The sequence below is a fragment of the Paroedura picta genome, chromosome 4 (genome assembly GCF_049243985.1).
Source record: "Paroedura picta isolate Pp20150507F chromosome 4, Ppicta_v3.0, whole genome shotgun sequence".
In the NCBI taxonomy this organism is placed as follows: domain Eukaryota; kingdom Metazoa; phylum Chordata; class Lepidosauria; order Squamata; family Gekkonidae; genus Paroedura; species Paroedura picta.
Genome location: NC_135372.1, coordinates 102,119,867 through 102,145,709, shown reverse-complemented (window position 1 = coordinate 102,145,709; position 25,843 = coordinate 102,119,867). Strand labels below are relative to the sequence as shown.

Here is a 25,843-nt window from a genome sequence, read left to right as displayed (position 1 = left end):
TGCTCATGTTTAGTTTACAATTCACAAGTACCCCAAGGTCTCGTTCACACACAGTGTTACCTAAAAGCGTATCCCCCATCCAGTAGGCATGCTTTTCATTTTTCTGACTCAGATGCAGAACTTTACACTTATCTCTATTAAATTAAAGTATGATATGATAAATAAATTGCATCTTGTTCTCATTTGCCCATTTTTCCATTGTGTTCAGATCTCATTGAACTCTGTCTCTATCTTCTGGAGTATTTGCCAGTCCTCCCAATTTGGTGTCATCTGCAAACTTGATGAGTAGTCCTTCCACCCCCTCATCTAGATCATTAATGAATGTGTTAAAAAGTACCGGGCCGAGCACCGAGCCCTGAGGTACCCCGCTACTCACCTCTCTCCAGTCTGATGAAACACCATTGACAACAACTCTTTGAGTGCGGTTCTCTAACCAATTCCCTATCCACCTAACTATCTGAAAATCCAGATTGCAGTCCTTCAATTTATCCATCAGAACATCATGGGGAACCTTATCAAAAGCTTTACTAAAATCCAAGTAAACGACATCAACCGAATTTCCACGATCCAGCAAACCTGTCATTTGGTCAAAAAAGGTAACCAGGTTGGTCTGACAAGACCTGTTGGAGACAAATCCATGCTGACTTCCTTGGATCACCAAGTTGAACTCCAGATGTTTGCAGATCGCTCCCTTTAATATCTGCTCCATTATCTTCCCCACAACAGAGGTCAGACTCACTGGTCTGTAGTTTCCCGGGTCATCCTTCCTCCCTTTTGAAGATCAGAATAACGTTTGCTCTCTTCCAGTCCTCCGGGACATCTCCAGTCCTTAAAGAGCTCCCAAAGATGATGGACAAGGGCTTTCCAAGTTCTCTGGAAAGTTCTTTGAGCACTCTCGGGTGCATTTCATCCGGCCCAGGGGATCTGAACTCATCCAGTGCAGCTAAATGCCTCTCAACAACCTCTCTGTCCATGTCAACCTGCCACACAGACGCTATCTCTTGGCTACTGCCATCTCTAGATTTATTTATCAAAATAAATTGATGAGAATCTTCCAAGGGAGAAAACAAGTTGTATCAGCTTCTGATACCAATAAATAAATGCCAGTGTAGACTCATCCCTTCACATCTGGCACCTATATCCAGATAGAATAACCAAATTCCCTTAAAGGCCTTCCAGAATAGATTTATCTTAATATTTATCTGGAAGACCTGTAATGATGACACCATGGCCTTGGACTGCCTTCTCCTGCAATGCTCTGTTGCAACAGCTTCATTCATCTGAGCTAAGCCTTCTGATAGAGCCACTCTGCAGATGGGTAATATTGAAAGGAGCCTATCCATGCACACTGTGTGTTGTGCCCCTGCCTTGTAGAATGATCTGTCTGAGATGGTCAGGAAGGCTCCCAACACATCTGTCATTCCTCTAACAATGTTAAACAGAATTGGGGGGCATTTTATAAAATGTCTATATTTTAACAAAATGGTTCAGGAAGGCACTTTTATGATACAGAGAGCTGCAGACTCTACCTCAATGTATTTGCAAGTGTTATCCTGTTCTCATTGCACTGTTCACTATTTATATAATACTATATTCTGCCTTGCTATTTCTATTGCTTATTAGATGTCTCCATCAACTGACTGCATTGACTAACACTGGCCAGTCTGATTTGAGTCTCAGTGAGAAAGGCAGACTGTAAATACAGTCCATATATAAATAAATAAATACAGTTTTATACTGGCACCCAAGGAAGCTTCCATTTGAGTTCCTGCAAGCTGATCCTATGAAAGCAAAAGATTTGTAGGAAGCCTCCCCCCCTCCAAATTTCCCATCATGGAAAGCTTTAAGGGTCAAAAACATAACTTTACATTGTGGACCAGAAACAAACTGAGAGCTAATACAGCTGATAAAGCTCTGGTCACTGGGTTCAGCACTAGCAGGATCTTTTCATTCTGTTACTGGCTGCTGCATCTGAGATGAGCTGAAGCTTCTGGATCATTTTCAAACACAGATACACGATTAGACTATTACAGTAGTATGGTCTGCTTCTTACCAAGACACATGAAATAGCGGCCAGGTCAGCTGTTGAGGAATGGCCCGTAAAAAGCATTCCTAGCTGCCTCTACTTCTGTTGATCTAGGGACAATGAGACACCAGGGCTACTGCCAAACTGCATGCCTGATTTTTCAGTGGGTGGAGCATCTCATCCAGTTACATACAGACTCTCAAATCAACTTTTACTTCCAAGTCACAGCTCGTTTGTCTTGTCTGGATTCAACCATTCCTTTACTGGCTGTAAACACTGGTTCAGCACTTCCCCAATGCCCCGGGAATTAGTTGAAAGTAAGTGACAGAAATTAATATAATTAGCATTCTAAAGATATCTCACTCCAGGTCTCCAGATGATTTCTCCCCCATGTTTCATGGACATGGAGGACAAGGTGGAACTCTGGAACACCCTGTACCCCCAAAAGTTCAATGAGACTCAAGATAGATCCTCTTCCCCTTGCCCTGTCATCCTGTAAGTATCATTACTTCTGTTTCTTCTGAGAACAAGGTAACTAATTTTGTTCCCTGAAGTGTTATTGTATGTTACCAGAAGACATATGTACAAGTATGAATACGGTCACTTCTAAGAGTTGATTAGCTTCAGTTTTAGACATAGTTTGAAGAATACCCTCAGTCTGGGTAATGGCACATACAATGGCTATGAGGGGTTTCTGACAAAAGAATAAGGTGTCTCCTCGAGCCAGAAAGAATACAAAGAATCTGGGCAGAGTAAAAAAAGAAATAATGCTTATTAAGGGAACTGTATAAATAACTTGCTTGGGAAATGTTAAGTATTCCATATTGACAACAAGTTCAAGGGTTTCAGTTCTAAGGCTGGGTTCCATGTATCTGGATAATAAGTAATCCAAAAAAGGAAAATAAAGAGGGCCACATTACGCATGTGAATGGATGCTCACAAGACAGGGTTAGCCCTGGACAAGCAAAATCTTGGGAACAAATTCTGGCCTCAATTATAGGACAAGCAGAGTAGTTTTTGAAAGATAGTTGTCTTTCCATACTTGGAAAGAGGAAAGGGAAGCAAGATGGGTGACCACATGTACAACTTATTCTTTTATTTATTTCATTTATACGCTGACTTCCTCCCCAATGGAAATTGGAAGTGGCCTGTTCTCTCTTCCCTTTTATCATCACAAACACTCTGTGAGGTGAGTTGGAAAAGGGGGACAATGGTGTTTCCAAGTCCTGGGAATAAATCCAAATAAGATTTAAAAAGACAAACTTCCAGGCAGTAAGGCTGTCTTAATCTGGTCATAGCAATGGAACTTTGCAGGGCAATTCAAATGGTCTTCAGTGGATCATCCAAGATTGGTGGACAATGCTAATGTGAGTCAATTTTTCAAATGAATGTTCATGCAGCAGGTCCCTTTCTTGGATGAAAGCACACTGTTCAATCACTGCAAATGCTAGATTAACAATCTGATGATCAAGATATCAGGCAATTTTTCTTCTCAAGGCATGCAGTCTTACAACCCAATATTTATATTCTTGGTTTTTCACCTGGTATTCCAGGATCGAAGGCAGAAATGCCTTTCCCAGAAGCCAAAACAGTGATAGATACATTTTTCTTATGGAGCTCTGAATCTACATTAGCAGCTGAATGTCTGGCATTCCTGGACAGCTGAGTGGCTGTACTATATCCCTCATTCCAGACACAAACAGAAATGCCTTTCTATCATGTGATAAATGAGCAATCTGTTTTTAACATAACTGAAAGGCTGCTACTGTATGCTCTCTGTCTCTGTCTCTCTCTCTCATCCTTAACCTCTTGAGCTCCACTCATGGCATCTGTCTCAATTTGCTATAAACAATAGAAAATAAAATAGAGTTTGTCTGTATCCTGTCATGCCAGTTCCCTAAAACTAAACCATCACAATGATGCATATACAAGTATGAACTGAATTCAGTGGGCTTTCTCAGCATAAAAATATTCATCTACTAATTCTTGACAACAACATATTAGTAATTTGCATATTGCTGCAACAATTCCAATGGCATGAAATAGGTGGTAGTCAGTGTTTGAAATAATATTTCCCACACACTGAATATTTATCATTTTTACAAGACAGAACACAACATGACACAAGTCATGTCCAAGTAAAATCTCATATTTTCCAGACAAAGAAATAAACAGATGCCATTTTACATGAAGCTGCCTTATACTGGATAAGATTGTTGGTCCATTGTGGTTAGCACTGTCACATCCAGGGAGCCCCAACCAAAGCTCCCTGGAGTCTATGACAGCTCCTCAGGAACTCCCCATCTTTTTCTCTATAACCTTCCTTAATGGACTTAGCCACAAGCTATTCCCAGCATTGCTGTGAAAGCAGGGAACTAGCTGCTTCCATTTACCTGTGAATGGCATTCTTGCATGGTTACTGCACCTGAGAAAGGGAGCAGAACCTGGATAGCCTACTCCTGCCTCAAACTGCCTCCTTTCTCACCCCTCACCCGCTGGCCAAGGCAGGGAGGCAGCGCCAGCTGACATCACTTCTGGTTTGGTTCCAGGTCTCCTCAAATCCTGAAAAATATTTCAGGGGCTTCTCCATGGCCAAAAGGTTAAAAAAGGCTTGTCTAATCAGACTGGCAGCAGTTCTGACAACAGTTTCAGTCCTGGCCCTGACCTGGTGGAATGAGCTCCTAGAAGAACTGAGGGCTCTGCCAGAGCTGTCACAGTTCTGCAAGGCCTGCAAGATAGAGCTCCTCTACCAAACATTTGGTTGAGGCCAGGCCATGGAAGATCTTGGGTTCCTCCTCAGAATGCCCTGGAACTCAAGGGCTGGATGTGCAGGACATTCCCAAGGCTTGTAAGTGGTGTGGGAAGGGCTATTCTGGAATGGGTAAACTGAGAGGGGGGTTATAGCTAGAGTTTTGTTTTTATTCACTGTTTTATTGGGGGATAGGGTACTGTAAACTGCCATGAACTGGCCTTGTCTGGGTGTGGCAGTCAATAAATTACATTAAAAATAAATTCTCGTCTCACCTAGAGATTCTTCATGTCACCTGTTACCTGATCATTTTAACTGAGGATGCCAGGGATTGACCCTGGGACTCTGTGAGCCAAGCAGATGCTCTATATGTTCCATGCATCTATCCACCTAACTTCATGAAACAATTTAGAGCTCCAGGCAGGTGCCAGTGCTTGAACTTTGAGACTTTTTGCTGCTTGCACATATATTGCACAAGAATCTTTCTAGGTAACCATTTTGCAAGTACTAGTAAAGGCATCATAAGAAAAGTGACTGCTGCATAGGAAGGCAGGTTGTGTAGCACACATGTCTCCATAAAGGGCACCAGTTATCAGTAAAACCTTGATTTTCTTCCTTTGTGGCTTTGTGAAGACCCTCATATGTGTCAGCAGTTAGCAAATACACTTTGAAGAATGTATCCTCAGGGAAAACTAGAGGTGAAGAACTGCTCCACTAAGAGCTACAACTACTCTTATGAAAATGTACATAGCATGCTTCAGATATAGAAACTGCAAACTATATGACAGATTTACAAATGTCTTGTTACTAACACATTGCACGGGAGAATGCACAGGAAGTAGCCAAGCTCTCACAACAGATGTCACAGGCCCTTTGCACACCCAAAATATGCACGGCATGCTCCCTGTCATCCTGGAGATTAAGGAAAAATACAGGGAGGGTAACATCCTGGATGAGCTGAAAGCTCAAAAGGCTATCAATGAAAATTTGTGTCATGAGTCCTTCACCACTATAAAAAGCATAGACAGCATGGATAACATGACTGCACTGTATTAAAATGGGCTGTTGGATGCACTGGATTTTGAGACAACCGAGTAATTATTTTAATGTGTTGTACATGAAAATGCCAGTCTTCACTTGTGGGATTCCCTACAGCAGGGGTGGTCAACATGATGTGACACATAAAGTACTTAGTACAGGCTAAAGAATTACTCTGGTATTTTATGTAGAATTACCCCCAACTAAAGGCCTTGTGGTCAGTTGTCTTAGACTAGAGCAGGGATAGTCAAACTGCAGCCCTCCAAATGTCCATGGACTACAATTCCCAAATGCTGGCAGGGGCTCATGGGAATTGTAGTCCATGGACATCTGGAGGACCACAGGTTGACTACCCCTGCCCTACAGGGTAGTTGGGTGAAGATTCTGAAGCATCATCAGAGGCTGTTGACTTCCAGATAGGCCCCAACCTCAATTTGATGCTGGCAGAGTTAAGATGAGGCACTAGAATGAGAAATGTAATGTGTATAGTTCTATACAAAATTTGGAATGGAAGTATTCAAAACTGTTACCATACAATATCAATCTTTATGTCATTACTATAGGCACGTATAGCCATAGAGGATGCAGAAGACCCTGCTAAGATAACAGGTGATGGTAGCAAAACAGTCTATATCAAGAAGTATGGTATAATGGCAGACAATGCCAAGGCTATTGGATCTGCTGTGGTCTGAGGAGAATTTGGCATTGGACAGAACAGCATACAAAGTAGCAGGATGTTATGTAGCCAGCATCTCTGGTGCAGTCAGGGAAGGCAGGTCCTGTGGAGCCAGGGCAAGTATATGACAGCCGCCAAGGAAGACATGAATTCTGAAGTGTTTAAAATGTATTGTGTTATTGTGCAATCGTGCTATAGCATTGCTGGGCCATTATAGTGCTGTTGCACAAATGAGAAAGAACTAAAAAGACAGACAAGTATAAAAATAAGTTTATCCTCTCAAAAAACTTTGTACTTCACACAATGTTAAGAATACACCAAAAAGAACCAAAAATAAATCCATTCCCTGATCAAATTTTTACAGTAATCCTCCCTCCCCACCTGCTATTGCAGCTGCTTCTATTGTTCACCACCGTTTAGAGTAGACATTTTGTGGCAAAGTCTTATTTGCACTCATAATTCTTCCTTCAAATAATGTTTTAAACGGGAAGTATGACACCTCAGCTTCATTAACACAAATTTTCACTCACTCAGTTATAGCAATATCTGGGAATATTTGTGAATTTAAAGCAGACACAAGAGAGTCTGAAGGTTTGCTCTGAGAGAGACCCCCTGCTTTCATCATCTGCAAACTTATGAATTTCCAAAATCTTTGGCAGACTCTCTGTAACTCTGCCAATTCACACCATATTTTTGTGAAATCTGCTGGATAAAACAGATTGCCATGTTGAGTTCCTTTGCCAAATTTCAAGACTGCTGAATGAATTGGCTTGCTTTTAAACTATACAGAATTTCCAGGCATTATGGAGATAGAACGATGAAAACTAATTTGCCTTAACTATTCAGTAACCCTTGTGGCTGTATTAAAAAAACCCTCAAAACATTCAAGTTTTATTCTGAAGCAGCAGAGCTAAAAATGAATAGCAACTAAGAAAACAAGCGGTGAATAGACTGAATAAGGGTGAATTTATTCCCATTGCTAAACTATTAAGCTATACAATTCTTCAGAACAGATGTGACAAAAGTGTTTTTACTTATAATAAAGCTGTTCAATGCTAAGTGCGCAATTTATCTGGTATGTGGGAAGTACACAAGAATAGAAAAGCATTTACATTTACCAGTATAAATAAAAAAAAGTCAAACAAGGGAGATTAAATTTTGCTCGAGTGACAAAGCACTTCAGCTCCTGCCTTGCGGCTTATGCTGCAGCTCAGTGAAATTGCATTACTGTACATCAGAGCTATAGCTCTTTGCTTCTTACCAAATTAATGCCAAATACCAGCAGATGCTATACAAAAGAATTATTACTAGAAAACTTCCAACACTGGACAATTCTGATTAATTTTATTCAGTTTACTGCATGACAAATTGATACCGAGGTTTTTAAAATTTTATTTATTTTATTTATTTATAATTTAATTTATATCCCACCTCTCTTGACTAAGTCGTCTTGAGGCAGCTTACAATGATAAAAACAATATACCCCATCAAATTATTAAAACATTAAAATCTACAATTACATACAACAATATTTAACAACATAAATCCCCAGATGGTGGTAAAAACCAGAGGTTACCCTCTGCCCCATGAGCTGTTACAATCATCCAGGGACTTGATCTAAAACTCAGTTAGGCTCAGATCTACCACACCAGATGTGCAGTGCCCAATGTTGGGTGACAGTTCATAACTCCAAGTTCTCCCCCAGCCTCAATCAAACGCCTGGTGGAAGAGCTCTGTTTACTGGGATAAATCCAGAGGAAAGAGCCTTCCACAAGTAGGCTGGTTCTAAAAATCCTCACAAACAAAATGCGTCATGGTACAGGGTGCTGCAGTAATGAAGAAGCATCACATCAGGTGCAAATGTTTCTTCGGCCCCCATGTTGTGACAAAAACCACTAAGGCAAGAGGAAATAGGCAAATTTTACCTCCTTCCCTCTCATTGTATAGTACTGTGGTGCCTGCTGTTCTTGAGGTCCTGCCAAACTTCAGAGGTTATTTCAAACACACAAAAAACAGACTGTCTGGAGAAGGGACAGACAGGGCAAGATCCTCTCTGCCAGCTTCTTCCATGAGCTTTTCTGCTCGGACCTCTGTATATAAGTTTGTAATTAAAAACAAAACATGAGGTTGTTCTTATAGTACAAGTCTAACCACACTTTGCGCAGAGTAACCTCATCCAATAGACCTGAATAGGATTCTCAGTAGACCTGCTTAGGATTGCTCTCTTAGATAATGGCATGTTTGTTTCTTTGTCAGTTCACACATCTATTCCTTACTTAATATTTGTTTAAAATGTTTCAGCTTTCAGTGCATGTTACTACCAGCTAATTATGGAGTTACAGTCCATGATATCATGTGATAAACTAAGCAGTGTTAAATGTATTGTTTGAAAGGGCAAATTGACAAAAAACAGAAAAGAGGGAGAAATGGGGAGAGTTAACATCAGGTACATTGAATTTTTTAAAATATCCAGATTTCCTGTAAGTTCTGAGGAAGCCTTCAAATTAATAGAATTGTTTAGCTCGAGTGCCAAGAAGCGAACAATTTCAATGAGCATTCTAACCAACCCACACCATCCTGAGACGTAAGAGAATCAGAATGCCAAAATACAGTGATTAGAGAAACCTTTCATCCCCAGCATGTTCACAGTTCAGTGGCTTACTCCCTGCTGTCAGTCAAGGCTCTATTAAAATAAACAACCACTTGATAATAAGACATGACAGATTGTCTGCCTGGAGCCAATTTAAACCCTGAAGGAGAAATACCCTGAAATATTGGGTAGCTGTATGTGGATATTTTAAAAAGTATCCACAATGCAAACCAATGACTAGATGAAAATTGATCCTGTATAATACACAGACTGTAATACAGTATGCTAAGACTGTAGAGGTTAGGTTCCACTGTGGTTTGGGCTTTCATCTCTAACAGGAATGGTTTACAGCTGCAAAGAAATACAGCATGACAAAAACTGATCTCAGACCCCCTAACCCATATTACTGTCCCAACAGATGAAGCAGTACCCGAACCTAGGCATCGCTAGTAATACAGAGTAGCACTTCTGTATGAAGAATGAGTCTAGTCCAGGGGTAGTCAAACTGCGGCCCTCCAGATGTCCATGGACTACAATTCCCATGAGCCCCTGCCAGCATTCGCTGGCCGCAGTTTGACTACCCCTGCTCTAGTCTAAGACAACTGACCTCAAGGCCTTTAGTTGGGGGTAATTCTACATAAAACACCAGAGTAATTCTTTAGCCTGTACTAAGTACTTTATGCGTCACATCAATCCAGTTCATTAGGTACTGTTTCCCCATCAACTACAGATATTCCAAACAACGTTTGAGTCCAGTGGCACCTTTAAGACAGCAAAGTTTTCTTCTGGGTATAAGCTTTGGGGTGCACGCACACTTTGTCATATATAGTCATCATATGCTGATGCATATAAAAAGCTAGCGTTTTGATATGTGACCATTCTCAAAAGCACTATAATCCAGTTCATATAAAACTCAGATATCAGAACACAAAAGCATCTTGAAATTGTAGCGCTGTTTCTACACTGCAAATTTCTCTAGTGGAAGAATATGTTATGCCACACCAGGGCAATCTTGCATCCCCTCCACAACTGCAAGACTTCCAGCGCCCTCCCCATCCACACCCTGGTATTTCCCAAGAGGAAACAGCTGTCAGGAGCAAGAGATAATAAGTTAACGTGTGAGCCTATGTAGATCTTCCTGCCTTCCTGGAAATCCAGTGTTACACTTTTGAGGTTGAATGGAAATACTTTTTGCCATATGTCTCAGATCTCTCTTCCCCCACTTTCTTTTAAAGTTCAGCTTTAAAATTTAAAAAAATCAAAAAGAGAGACAGATACTCAGCTCAAGTAACGCCTCAGGGAGAGGGAAAATCAGAATATCACAATGTTCTGCTACTGTCAGTGATTAAAAAGTGAGAAATAATAGCACATTGATTTTAAAAAGCAATATGGTACTGATTTCAGACAAGATTATAAACAATACTTTTATAAATCTTTCAGATTTTGTGCAGATTAGCAAATATTTCTACAAAGCACTTTGAAGATGAAAGGCTCTACAGAGGCTTAGTATCTTTAACAAGTGATCACAATTAACCATACACCACAATTATCCACCCTTTCTTCAGCTGTCTCTTTATTTTTGATAAATGTACACCTCCCCCTCTGCGCCCACTTCTCTGCACTTTTTCATCTGTTTATTCTCAAAACATCACTGCAGATGTATGACACTGATTCCTGCTTATCAAGGAGGTACTGTACTGAAGCACAGAGAATAAGGAATAGGGATGAAGCAAGAAGAATTTGGCTGGCCAAAAGACAGACCTGGGGATAACCTTAGGCCCCAAAATGTGCAAAACCATAGAGATTTCCCCCTTCTTGCTCGACTAATACTTGCCACTTCTTTCCTTACAAACTTAAAATTGTCATTGAACATGCTGAATATTTCAGAAAGCATTCTCCTTCACAATAACCCAGCAATGCTAATGTCCTCTTTAAAAACAGTTGTTTGGACTACAGTAAAGCTGAGTACCCAGCTTGCTGGGGGGTAAACGGTAATGACTGGGGAAGGCACTGGCAAACCACCCCGTATTGAGTCTGCCATGAAAATGCTAGAGGGCGTCACCCCAAGGGTCAGACATGACCCGGTGCTTGCACAAGGGATACCTTTAAAGCTGCTTATTGGTCAGTGCTATTTTGTTTGGAGAATGCCTTCCTCCCACCCTGGGAGGAATCTATGTGAACCCCATAAAACCAATGGTTAGGGTAGGGAGTAGGTGGATTTTTCCCAATTATGAACCCCACTATCTTAGGGTTCAGTGTAAAAATTCCAAGCAATCATAGAACAATTGGGAGGGGGAGGCTACAAATAACCAATTGTAGGGATAAACTGTACAGCTTTTCAGCCTGAAGTGTGCACCCACTGTAGAAACACATTTAGTGAAGACTCTTGGTGCAGTGGCTAACCCCAAAGGTAACACAGTGTACTCATAGCAACATTCCCCATATTGGAATATCAGATATTTTCTGTAGGATTCATGAACTGAGATGTGGAAGTAGGTGTCCTTGAGATCAAAGACTGCAAACCACACTCCTTCGTACAGGAGTCCCTGGAGGGAGAACATTCTAAAAATTGCAATGTTTAAAAGCTTGTTGAGAGACTGGGCCTCTTCCCACCCTCTTCTTGTCTATGGCAAAGTATCTTGAATACAGCCCTGTGTGAATGAATGAAGGGCTGATTTCCCTTAGATCTTCCGTATGCAGAAGGTCCAATACCTCCTGTGTCAGCAGTGAAGAGGGAGGTGAGGGATGGATCATAGGTGAGTGACATTGACCATTTATGCACTGGGAACTTCACTGCCCCAGCTCCCATGCAGGAGCACAAATTGGGAGCAGATGAGGCACACCGGGCCAAATGTGGGTGCAGGAAGAGGTGAGGCAACCTGCCACAATTAAAACTCCAGCCTGCAGCCCAGCATGAAAACTCCAGTGCGTAAATGGTCATTGAGGTTATTTAGTAAAGGTAAAGGTAAAGGTATCCCCTGTGCAAGCACCGAGTCATGTGTGACCCTTGGGGTGATGCCCTCTAGCGTTTTCATGGCAGACTCAATACGGGGTGGTTTGCCAGTGCCTTCCCCAGTCATTACCATTTACCCCCCAGCAAGCTGGGTACTCATTTTACTGACCTTGGAAGGATGGAAGACTGAGTCAACCTCGAGCTGGCTGCTGGGATTGAACTCCCAGCCTCATGGGCAGAGCTTCAGACTGCATTTCTGCTGCCTTACCACTCTGCACCACAAGAGGCTCATTTGAGGTGATTTAAACTCCCCCAAATAACCAACAGTTTTTAGTGACAGGATCCTGGTATCACTGGTAATTATTAACTGCCCATTCACAAAGTTGGTCAGCCTGTTCAAGAAGCCAGAGTCAGAGCCTAGCCAGGACATAGATCCTTCCATAGGCTGTTTATCCCAGGGAGAACTGAGAAGGTTGCTTGCTTGTTTGACTCCGGGATCTCTTGACCTATGGTTGCTGACCATAACAGGACCTGAACTGCTGATGCTAGAATTGATGGGTTTGGTACCTATACTCATGGTACCTGTAAGATTTGTCCTGTTGGTAGATTGCCTTGGGAAATAGCTTTGCTTGTACAAAGGCCCTGGTGCAAAAGTAATGCCCAGTGACTTACCTGTAATCTTATTCTTTCAGATTCAGTTAAGAACAGAATCTGTTTGTTCACTAACATCTGATGTTAGTGATTGTCATGAAAGTAGAGACCAAGTGCCCCAGATGAATAGACCTTCTGGCCAATTTTCTGCCTTCTTTCCCTATGGGTGATGAATACACTCTGGCTCTGTGCCTTGATGGAATCACTTCCACCACTAGTGGATAATCTTGAGGATGTTGAAAAGGTATTTACAGCCCTCTTCCTTAACCCTATAGAAGAAGCTATAGAACCTCTTTGTAGATGCTGCAGCTGCAGCTGGTCTAGCCCATATCCCCAGTGCTATGTCAAAGATTCCTTGGATCATCAGTGCTGTTTTTCCTGTAAACAACCAATCAGTGGGCTTTTAATTTTTAAAACCTGGCTGTGTGCATGTAACCTGATTTCAGGACTGCAGATGGGAACTGCACAAACATCACCTACATACATTCACGGTTCCCTATTCAGCTAGGGATGCAAATATGGAAGTCTACTTCCATTCATAGTGTGCTGTAGCTGAACTGAGGTATTACGTTTTCATCCCCTTCTCAATAAAGCTTTAAGAAATGTGGATTGAAACAATGGCTAGACATAAAAGGAACAAAAAAGGATTTTTCCAAGCATATTCTCTATCAGGAATGGTCAGACTTGAAAGCCATCACTGCCACTTTGGGCTACTGTCCCAGCTCCCCAACCTTGCAAACATTCACACGTAAAAGGACTTTTTTTTAACCAGTAGTTGTAGCGTTATTTCTGTCTTCATACCACTGTTTTTAAGATGCCGAATAACACAGATTTTTGAAGGAAAAGAGACTGAGACAGACACTGATCATGCGGGTGGACCAATCTCATTACTCACTGCAACCATCATCTGCTCCTCACAGCCTGTTAGCCTGAACTGTGGGCGACGAGCACAGATTTCAAGCTTCACCATGCATAGGTTCGGCTGTAAGCACTTTAAAAGCCAGAGCTTACCGTAAAATAGAACTGTTCTGTCTCCTGCTGATTGGCCCGTCTCTTGGCAATGCTCGGCTTGCTCATAAAGGTTTCAGAGACTGTTGATTTTACTGACTCCATGGAGTTGCTATACTGGAAGCAGTCTGAGACATCAAAATCCTCAATGGTGACTATATCCTGGATAGTCTGCAGTGTCGCTTCCATTGTTTTCTTAACCTGAGAGAAAAACACAAAAGAGAATATTCACAACAGTTACACTCTTCTGAGCCCCATGAAGACAATTATAGGATTTTTAGATTCCTTCTCAACCAGCTGCAGCTCCCACTGTGCTATACTAAAGTGGCTTTTTAAGATGGAGGAGGGAACAGGAAGCCCAGATTCCAGACTAACGCAAAGACTATTTTGCATTGATGCTGGCAGCCAATCAGCTGTTTAAGTGCTCATCCCAACAGCCATGGACACAGTCCTATCCTTCTGGTGATACTGCAAGTTTGCATCATTGTAGCAGGGGAGTTGCAGTTCAGCCAACTTGACTTCTAGTGGATGTCAATTTAGCCATTACAATACAAATATCTGCTGGATGCAACTTGAGCAAATGAAGTAGTTGATAGGAGCCTGCTGTAGAGAAAGCAACCAGATCCTCCATTTTTCTTGTTGAAATGCTCTCCTGGAAGATAGAAGCATCTTTTAAAAAAACATAGCACTAATACTCTCTTACAAAGATTTAAATCACCAATTTCTATAGAGTTCAATTGGAATATTTCACCTTAGGAGTATTGAAGAATCAAGAAAAAATCTAAGCAATCATAACCTTAAATTTCTACCTAGTAGAAAATAGTTTAGTTTTTCCTCTTTCCAACACAATGGCATCACATTTCTGCCTTACAAAGAGGGATAGTTGGCTTTGATTCCAAATACAAACACCTCACATTAACCAGAGCAGCTCTGTAGAACACAGCTGCACTGTTACTTTCAGAACCTGTGGGAAACACAGAATTCCATTAAATCATAAAGAAAATATGTAGCTTCAATTAGCATTAACACAAAGTGAACAAAAATCTAGAAGAAAATGATAACAATGAAGTATAGAACCACCTCATCTAAAGATCCACTTTGAATGCAGCCAGCCAAGAGGGATTTGTGTGATGAAATTGATAGCATTTGGTTTCTGGATCATGTGAAGTGTAGAGATTATTATCCTCACATTTCCCATTGCCCTTCCTTTTCCCAATTCACAGTAGATCATAGCAAACAGGGTTATAGGGAAGGCATACACACACACACAGAGCTAAGTAACAAAGAGGAACTAAATAATTTTAGAAAATGCCAAGAGAGACTTAGAATTTTGTTAGCTCACCTCTTCATTTTCAATCTTCAGTGTGGATAATCTAGACTGCAGCTGCTGACATCTCTGTACCAACTCACTCTGCACAGGCTGCTGGGCACACAGCTGGAAGACCTGGAAAAGAAATGGCAGTTCTGAAAATGGGTCCTCCATGGTGTTTTAGTGAGAACTCATGCAGCAGCATTTTGGACCAGTTGTAACTTCTGGATTAGAGCCAATAGTAAGCCCAAGTACAGCAAGTTACAGTAATCCAGTCTAAAGGTGACTGTCACGTGGATCACTGTGTTCAGGTGCCCTGGGGCCAGGCAGAGCACTAGTAGCCTGGTGAATACAGAATAAGCCAGCATAGCTACTCTCATGCCTTGAGCCTCCACTGACAGAGAAGTAACAAAAATCATGCCTGGCTGAATGTGCAGTTGTTAGCTGTACTTTCCAGGAGAGGAAGACACACTTCCTGCTCTGGACCTTTCCTTCCTAGCAACAGTACGTCAGTCTTTGAAAGGTTCAGCTTCAGATGACTATTCTTGAACAACCTCACCAAAGCCTCAAAACATCTGGCCAGTGAGTCTGGAGAGGGGCATCCTGTGGGTTGTCCATCAGGAGATAGCTGGGTGACATCTGAATATTGGTGACATTCAAGCCTATAGCTCCAGATCAGCTGGACGAGAGGGTGCATAAAGATGTTGAATAATGTTGGGGAGAGAACTGCTCCCTATGGAACTCTGCACTGAAGTTGGCAGAGGTGCGATTAGTTCTCTCCAAGTTGGATCCAAGTTGATGGCAACTTCAGTGGCTTTTTAATTGTGTGTTGTAAATGACTTTTAATAGTTTGGGGATGTGCGAGTATTTCATGACAATCCTAGCGGATGCACCAACACAGATGAAGGTACAGTAAAAAGTGTATATTAGTAACTGTGAATTTTCGTTAATATAATGTTATAATTATAAAAATTGTATCTAACACATGAAATGAGACAGCAAGACCTAGCCCCTTTAAAGAAAGTGTTAGCATTCTGCATAGAATCCAATGGCACTTACAACATGAACTCTAATATGTCACAGCCGCCTGCAAAAACAGAATTCCACATACAAGAAAACTGCAAATAGAACTAATATTGCAACACCAATTCCTAGGACTAAATATGGTGGGTTGAAGGAAACATGCAATATATACCAGAGAATATGCAATAAAACCTCAAGATTCAATTTTATGGCTTACCATTCAGCAAACACAATTTATGAGACATTTTGTTACAGAGGAAGGACTCATAGAAAAAGATACGAAAAGAAAAATGATGAATTTTTCTAGACTGGCATCTTAACGTCAAAGAATTGTTACACAGACTCTTACATTTTAGAGCTGAAAACACCATATTCTTCCTTCAAAGCTCAAAATGTTGTTGCTCACAAGAAATAACAACTCAGATTACTAGAGAAGACATCAGGACTATAGAGGAATTCCAGAATGAATAAGGAACAACCTAAAGATTCTAAGCCAGGAGTTGGATAAGCCAGTGGGTTGGAGACACAACCCACTACATAAGGTAGGAATAAGGGCACACCTTCTGGTGTACCTGCATCGTCTCTCACTACTCACACTTGGATTTAACATTCAAATTAAATGTAATTATATGCTGCTGAAATTAGACTCATGGACTCTAATATTAGAGGTTCTGCCTGAAGAATATATTCACTGAACAGCAAGCAAGACAGATGGTTCTTGTTATGACTGTAGTAGATAGTCCAGCATATACACAGTCACAGAAAGAAACTTACCATATCACCCATGTGAGGCTGAAACTCAAACTTCATGGGTGGGCAGAAAACATTGTTGCTCATCTCCATGAGGCGCTGTTTGTCACTGTTGGCATCCAAGTTCTCCACAGCATTCTCAATGGCATCTAGGCCTTCATGCTTTGACTGTTCTAGGTTCAGCTCTGCTGACAGGAATGTCCTGAGTGCCCTACCAAGGCTGGCATGATATCCTAGGTCACAGCACTGCTGAAAAACAAGCAATGGAAGAGACCTGAAACTCAAGAGTCTTGGCAGAAAACAGAAATTACTATAAAAAGACCAAACGCACATTGGATATCATTGTTTTTTTACTGATAGGCTTATCATATATTATTCATGGTGTCATGTGGTTCAGAAGTTTAGTATGCCAGAAACATGGCATTCATTTAGGCACCTCAGGTATGTTTATCCTGCAAATTTAAATATATACAATAATGATTTTCTACAAAGCTTTTAAAAATGCTACAACCAAATAGATTTGATGTATACCTGATAACATCCATTAGGAAGTTTTCAGACGATTGTCTAGCTTCGGTAGTGGTTCTACAACTTGAAACAATTGAACCTCTAGTCTGGTCTTTCTCAATTTTATTTAGCCTGAAATATTCTTCAGGCTTTGAGAAACCCCAGAAGTGGCATGATCATGCAGAATATGGTTGGGAAGCAGAGCTATGTACATGCCTACCAGGGCCCCTTCCCTTCCCACCCCCTCCAGACCCATCATTGGCTATTTTGGGGGGTGGGGGCGGGCAAACATGACCATACATGGTCATATCACCTGATAAATGTGTAACAAATTTAAAACAATATATTAAAAAATAATTCACTCCCACACATTTGGGAAACTCTTCCAGGGCCGTCAAGAAACCCCAGGGTTTCACAAAACCCTAGTTGAGAATTCCTACTCTGGTCCAATGACAGATAACATAGTCTTCCACTTAATATCGATCTGCATTACCACCTAAGTTCATTCAGTTATATAAAACTGGTTTGAGGGTGCGAGGGTTACTAAAAATGGGTTGTGTGAATTGGACTTAGTAGCTACGTCCTAAATATCAGGCTTTAAACACCTCAAGAAAGCTAAACAGCTTTCTCCACTGTCTGCAAATATTTCAGCAAATGACTTTGAAGAGAAAAAAACAGAGATAGTGAATGAAAACTTCCAGTAGAAAAATCAGTCAAACATTATCTGAAATTACTGACATCAGAATATCAGAACTGAAAGTTATCTGAGCTGAATCTTAATGGGAAGAAGATTCAGCAAATCTTTCTTTTACAACATCAATAGACCAAATATAAAGGAACTATCCTTGCTCTAAGAAATGAAAGCTAAATTAAATATGCTAGGAAACTGTCCAAAAAGAAGAAGTGCCCATCTGCTTGATGACTATCTTGCTCAACAAGCTGAAATCAATGGAAACTCTTCCTTCTGAATAATCATTAGGAATATTACAGAGGCAAAGTAGATAAAGGAGGAGTGAAGGAGAAAAGGGGGGAATAAAAAGAAGAAAAGAAAGAATCATGAACTGTCTACGCTTTTAGAAATGTCTTGCTATTGCCTGCTACAACATGCCTGGGTCCTGTGCCAACAGGCTGTAGCAGGTGTGGAGCTCTTGTAAAGCAGCAACAATTGCTGGCTTTACTGGAAGCAGACAATGAAAGGACATTGGATGCAATCAAGAAGGGCAACAATCAAGCACAAAAAACAAAGCTGCTTGATTGAGAATTTGCACATGTGTGTAAGTGAGTGAGTGTATGTGTGTGTGTGTGGAGGTCCCTTTGGTAAAAAGCCATTTAAACAGTTACAGCTTTGCAGGCACATTAACGTTTTGTGTTTAGGGTCATGGAGTTTTATAGAAACCGGCTTCATAGAGAATGGCCATCCAATTATGAGGTGGCTTAATTTGAAATGTAAGAAAAATTCAAGGTTCAAGGTTAATCTACTATAGAATTTCAACCTCAAAGATATCTCTCTCCTGGGTACAGTTGCCCATTTGGCATGACATGTTCTAAATACTTAGATTTGCTTTTATAAAACATGCCAAAAATATATTTGTATGCATGTGGGTGTTTCTGTATGCATACATACAAAGACAACACTCTGTTCATAGCATTAAAGAGTGAAATGATATTGTTTATATTTTATAAGGTACCTCCATAAGCAATCAGACAGATTGGTTTAAGACAGCAATGCTTTACACCTTTATAGTAAGTTTTAGCAGCAAACATTTTTTTGGTACCCCCTTCCCCATCCTTAACATTTTAAAACGTCCAGAAGATTGTATTTATTAAGTGTGTCAGTCTTGCCAGTCTTTTCTGGGTTATATAAATGTTTGATGGAAATGTTCTCCAACGAAATCAATTTTTTATAAGAATTTAATGATAGCTCATCCAAATTCACTTCTCAGTATGACAGCTTATTAACTCTTTGTCAGCTAGAAGGCTTTAAAAAACATGCCTGGAAAAATACAAGATAAGAAAGTATTCTTCCTTTCAAAATTCATTGCAGAAAATTGCTCAATAGGAACAAATAGATACATACATAACAAAGGAATACCTACAACCAAGTAGAATAAAGAATGCGGTAGCAAGTGAATTTTATTGCATACTGTGGTTCACAAGTACTGCTGGACTGAACACAGCTTTCCAAGTTTTCTTGTTTTTCAGCAGGCTACTGCTATTTCTTATCTTATAGATATGACAAGGGAATATTACAAGTGTGGATCAGCAAGGAACTTGCAGGACCAGCTATGCCATTCCCATGCCTTTTTTTTATTGCACACTCATATCATTTCTTCTCTCTCAGTCTCTCTCCCTCTTTCCATTCTTTCTTTTATGTTATGTCTCTCTCCTACTTCTGTCTTTCTTTTTTTTCTCCATCATGCCTACTGTCGCTCCTCTCCTTTTGTCTTTCTCCCTCCTCCAATCCTATTGGAGTAAGTTCCAAGGCTGTGCAATTAGAAACACTCTGCACCTGGCTCCTCACCCAGTCCCAGCCTCTGCCAGGTTGGCTCCCTGTGTGTCTGTCTCCCCACCCCAGGCAACTCAACTTAAGCCAAACCACCACGGCCTCTGGGCACTTGGCCAGGCTGTCTAGAGGCATCAATGGATGGCTATCCATTAGCAGAAATAGCTGGGTGTCACTAGTAACCTCCCAATTGAGCACAGATCAACTCAAGCTTCTTGAGAACAACTGGGTGAGGGGGCGCATGTTGAGGCTGAATAACAGAGAGAATATATTGTGGGACCCCACAATTCTTCAGCACATTTGTGACAAATTTTGTTTAAATACCATTTACAACTTCTTTGAAACTGTCTCATGGTAAAGCCAACATACAAGAGCAACAGAAAGTAGTACCAATATAGTATCAGTTTTTCATATTCTATCAGCATGGTATGTTCACAAAATGGAGACAAGGAAAATGGCATAAGCCACCTTGGTTCCCCACGAAAGAGAAAGGTGGAATATAAATTAAGTAAACAAATTAAATAAATAAATACTCAGCAACATTAGGGTCTCTAGTATTAACAGGATTACAATTCAGAGGGGAGGGAATAGTCAAGGCTTGAATAAACAGCCTTGGACAGTTCAGCAGTGAGCATGACCTGTTTGACTTTACAACAGGCTAAATAACAAACAGAGGACAGAGGGCAAAGAGGAGGAATGAATCTGCTTGTCTGAAGGTCCCATTCCCTTTCCTTCAACCATTTACCCACAAGGCCCCCCAACATCTTTATCCTCGATTACAGGGCACTATTGTAGTGACCACCAAGAAACAGGGAAAAGTAATATCCATCAGCAATCAGTAACTCTATTCTGCTTGAGAAAGTCATCCAATGCAGTTAGTACACTAGTCTTCTTGAACAGGATACCCAAAATAACAATTGACAATAATTTTAATCAACTAAGAAATCTCCCTTTGGCATCCCAAAAACTAGCTAATGAATCATTAGCCCAATTGCTTCAGAAATAAAAATGTAATACTTTGTTCTGCTGAAATATTAACTCTGTTTGTTCTGTTGAAATAGCAGCTCAATGGCATGAGAAGCCATCTGAATTTAGGAGGATAATTCCACCATTCTAGGAGGACTGCTGTCACTAAAGGGGTTAAAAGATTTTATGGGTTTTTGCAATGGGTGACATTCAATTCAGGTGCCCAAACAACAGCATACTTACATCAATGAGATCAGACAGGTCATGGATGTAATACTTGAAGACAGATGCATTGGTGGCCTCCAGAGCCAGCAGATATTCATTTCTTGCCTTAATAGCCTTCAGTTTATTTTCTGTGTATTTTGCCTGGCGCTGAAAAGAAACAAAAAGGAATTTATTTGAAAAGAAAAAAAAAATCCCTGCACTTATGCAGCATTTATTGTACTTCTCTCAATCTCACTTTCATTGAAGTTGGTTGAAATAGTTTATCTTTCCATAAAACCAAAGTGTTATATAAAACGTGAACCACAAAATTATTGGGTTGTGAAAGATCAGGAAGACAAATCTAGCTGACTGGCAACCTGTGGGCAGCAGCTTCCTGCAAGAATATTCTGTCCATCCCCTGCTTGAGATTCTAGGCTTCCTCATGGTGAAGATTCCTACAAGGCATATTCCAGCTCTAGGGCCGGCACGCAAGGTTGACCTCTGCAGCAGGCATTATGAGGACAGTGGGTTGAGACTGCAGTAATGGTCCGTAGGATTGTACTGTCAGTGAATTAAAATGAAAGGGTCTTTTTTATTACTTTAATTAGTTTATCATATCAGAAATAATCTGATTTAAAGAATATAAACATTAAAATTCTACTACTACAATTATATGAGCTGATGATCTCCTAACCATCATGTTAAATGTATTCTTGTACCTTCCATTTTCATTCTCCAAAATAAGATGTGTGGCTCTTGTCATAAAGAAACAAATTTTCATCTAGCATATATGTTTTGCTCCAACAAAGTCAGACTGCAGCACAAAATTAACTTCTGGGGAGGCAGATAAATCCAGATAACACATTTTCTTTGTCACACTTGGTATCTCCGTTTCTCCACTCAATTTCATCTAAATTTGCATCAAAATGTCTAATTCTCAACATGGGCAAATCTGTGGATATTTAAATCCAGAGTCTGAAGCCCTGAACAGAAAGCAGATATTCCTACAACTTGAAAAACTCAGGTTTGCAGGAAAATCTGCAATAATAGAAGCAGCTTCTGGAGAAGCAAAGGCCATTTGCAGTGGACATTGTAGGGGTTACTAGGCCATCACAATGCTAGTGGCAGACTTTCAATCTTGGTTTCTCTCAGGAAAGATAGGACCCTTTCCAGGGCTGTTCTGACCTCTGAGGTAGACTCATTGGGTCCAGGCTTGGCAGCAACTACCAGGTGACTTGCTACCATGCAAGTTGCATTACTTATTCACGACTAGCTATTCAACAGGTGCCAACCCAGAAGTATCAATGTGGTGTGGTGGTTAGAATTTCAGACTAGGATCTGGGAGACCCAGGTTAGAATCCCCACTCTTCCATAAAAGCTTATCGGATGACCTTGGGCTAGTTACACTCTCAGACTAACCTACCTCATAGGGTTGTTGTCGTGATGATAAAATGGGGGACGGGAACATGATGGAAGCCACTTTGGGTACCCATTTTGAAGAAGGGCAGGGTGTGAAATAATAAATAAATAATAATATAGCTGAGGATGGATGTAGTGGGTGCAAAGTTGAGAATGAAGCAAGGAAAGATAAAAATATGGGGATACCTAGGAAAGGGGAAAGAGGAAGCAGTGTGGGAAAGGAGATATATGGGAAAATGAGATACATCTCACAAGTCCTTGCAGGCTTCTTTCTTATATAACTGGGCCTGTCCTGTCAGCTAGCCACATGTAATTGGGACATAACTTTTTCAGGCAGAGATTGCCACAGGGAGGAAAACCTGAAGACTGGGGGACAGATAAAGGTAGGTTGGCTGGTGGATGGGAAAGAGAGAAGGAAACAGGAAAAGTGATGAGGGCTTTCAGGAACAGGAAATAAGTAACAGTGGGGGAGGGGAAATAAGACCCCCCCCATATGCCCTTGTATATTCCCCACCTGTACACAGTATAATTCCCAAATGCAGACATTTAGATTCCCGGGTAGGTTTAACAGTTCTGGAATGTCATAGCTGTGCTTCCTTAATACTCTCTTAATACAGAATGTTCACTGTATGTCGGTAGCTCTCTACAGGAACAGAAAAGCTTTGCTGCCACCCAACATTTAGCACAACCATGCTGTTTACACACCTTCTCCTTCATTTTCTCAATTTTCTTGACTGAACTCCGCCGAACATGTTTTTCTTCAAACTTTACACTGGAGGCTGAATCAGGGGAGCGTGGTGTTTGCTTGTCCTCTTGCTTAACCGACTTGCCAATCTGCTTCTCTTCTTGTTTTTCTGCCTCCTTCAGCTTGCTCTGAGCACTGATGCTGTCTGCATTGTACATGTGGTAGGTCTTCATCACCTGTAAGAAATAATTAACAACAAACAAGCTTAGCTCATTATTTTGCTCAGTGGTAAAGATGGAACTTGACTTTCACCTCGATGCGCAGAACTTGGATGCCCAGAGCTTTACTTAGTGCTTGAACTTCAGCTTATGAAATATTGACCAGGCTATATGGAAAGAACAGGTACTGTCAGTTCAGTTCAAAAACCTTAAAGAAAAGAAAGGTCATTAAATGTCTTAAAATTAGACTGGAAGGCCTGCAGATTGATAAGTGTCTCTCTTCTCTAGGGGAAGGGAATCCCATCTGGTTCCATAAGATACATATGTATTTAATGATGTTGCACAGAATGGCTGCACTGGCATGCTGTAACATATAAGAATTTTTAAACATTCATATCGAGCTGTTCAGTTTATTAAAACAAAAGTTACAAAGGGCTACAGGAAAATAGGAGGGACCAGCAGTAGTAACATATTTCTGCTTCTAGTTGGAATCTGAAAATGCAGTAAATAGAGAAGACTAGGAAAAGTGTCTTCTATTTAGATTTGGAGTTGAATTGGACAATAATTAACAAAAGGCAAGGTGGACCTCTTTTGAGAACTATGAACAGGGGAAGTAACAAGTCTTCCATGGTCCCTTCTAAATGTCTATCTTCTAAATGTCTAACTTCCACCACTTCCATGCAAATAAGAAGCTATATGGCCCTTGTGGGATGACTTTATGTGTTATAATCTTGTGTCTGTCTTATGGGGTGGAAAACTTTTTAAAAAAATCACTTCCTCAAATATTTGTATTTGATTGGCACTGACTTGTTTCCATTTTTGCTTGTGTTCTATAAAGAGAAACAAGCTGAGTCAAATGAAGAGCCTGAATTCTTTGCTCTTATTGAAACATAAGCACACTTGGAGTGAGATCCTACATATCTCTAATCAGAATTCTACTCGGCTTGCAATGTACATTGTTGTTGATGTTGTTTTTAGCTTAAATAAGTGAAGTCTGGAAAAGTTTGAGAGCCACAGATTAGGGTACCAACTCTTTACCTCTACACCAAGTACCAATTCAGCTTTTTATTTTGTAGCATATATTGTCTTCAAGACTTGTTTCCCAAAATTGGGTTGAAAATTATTTCTGCCCTTTAATGGCATGAAAGAGGAGCAGTTGTGTCAGTGACAAATGCTTTAAGGATGTGAGATTCCTAAATATTCCTGTCAAATATTATTCTCAGGGGCTCTGAGAGGTACCCTTTGAAATCCAACACCAACTGGCTTGCCAATGCATTCCGCAGAAAGTGGATGCTTTTTCCAGTCCTGAAATCCTGAAACAAGCCAAGCTGTTGCCTCAGTTACTTTCAGTTTTCGGGCACCAAGCCACTGAGGCTTGTTTCACCCCTGTTTGAACTTGACTGCATTTTTTAAGTGGAGTACATTCTCACTCCTTTTGCACTGATTAACTAATGCTTCTTGGTTACAGAAGGAAGTTGTAGGCAAACAGGCAAACCCAGTCAGCATTAAAGAGAATTTAAAAAAAATGTTTACAGGACACACCTGAATCACTACATATTGCTAGGTTTTATAAATTAGCCCTGAGACAAATCACCACAAGCTGGTCATAGCCTGCATTAATTCCTGACCCACAAAACATTGGGAAGGAAAACTGGTGTCATAGATTAGCTACACTGACCCATGAGTGCTGTTTTGCTTCAGCTTGTCCAAATGGTTGAGGCACTCAGCAGCTGCCCCAGGTCTCTAACCAGTGGTACACCCAAGATCACCGGACTCCCAGCAGGGTTCTCAGCATCTCTCTGGGCATCTATGCCTCCATCAGCTGGTCTTTTAGAACAGCGGTCCCCAACCTTTTTATCACCGGGGACCGGTCAACGCTTGACAATTTTACTAAGGCCCGGAGGGGGGGTAGTCGTTTGCCGAGGGCTGTCACCGCCGCCTGAGCCCCTGCTCCACTTGCTTTCCTGCTGGCTCCCCTGACTTCCCGCCACGCCCTGGGAGATGCTGCCAGCAGCAGCTGAGCAGTGCCACACCGAGGGGGAGCGCCAGCCATGGCGGCCACTGGAGAGCACCAAAGGTGAGCCGGTGGCAGAGTGGCAGGGCAGCCCTCGAGGCAGCAGCTGGGGAGGAGGATGAGATGGGGCCGCGGCCCACTACCAACTGATCCATGGACCGGTACTGGTCTCTGGGCTGGGGACCACTGATTTAGAATATCTCTGGATAAGAGGGCCACCACTCCTAACACTCTGACAGTGTCACCATTTGCAGACTCTGCCTAGTGCCTGTGTCTTTACTTACTCAGGCCGCTGCCCCAGGGAGACCCCAGCAGTCGCGCAAAGCGCGGCTGCCGGGGGCTCCCTGCCTGGTGGCCTGACGCGGCGAGAGGCACGAACCGCCTCTCGCCGCGTCAGGCCGCCCCCTCAAACAGCCGCCACCCCAGAGAGCAGACCCAGAGGACCGCCGCCGGGGGACACAAAGGTTAGTTCCTAGCGCCGCTGTATTCCTCATACAGCGGGCTATATTACTAGTCTTTATTAAATTGCATCTTGTTCTCATTTGCCCATTTTT

General features: G+C 41.4%; 1 protein-coding gene across 5 annotated transcripts in view; it reads right to left on the bottom strand.

The window, feature by feature from the left end:
• Window positions 1-25,843, bottom strand: part of SRGAP2 (SLIT-ROBO Rho GTPase activating protein 2) — a 217,083-nt gene that overhangs the window by 52,431 nt on the left and 138,809 nt on the right. For 3 of the 5 annotated variants that reach the window (XM_077334775.1, XM_077334777.1, XM_077334779.1), the window contains 5 exons: window positions 23,078-23,293; window positions 20,993-21,121; window positions 16,798-17,022; window positions 15,034-15,135; window positions 13,695-13,892 (listed from right to left, as the gene is read on the bottom strand). In XM_077334775.1, coding sequence (XP_077190890.1) covers window positions 13,695-13,892; window positions 15,034-15,135; window positions 16,798-17,022; window positions 20,993-21,121; window positions 23,078-23,293 — 870 coding nt within the window. The remainder of the gene's footprint in view (window positions 1-13,694; window positions 13,893-15,033; window positions 15,136-16,797; window positions 17,023-20,992; window positions 21,122-23,077; window positions 23,294-25,843) is intronic. The other 2 variants (XM_077334778.1, XM_077334776.1) reach the window with 1 other exon arrangement.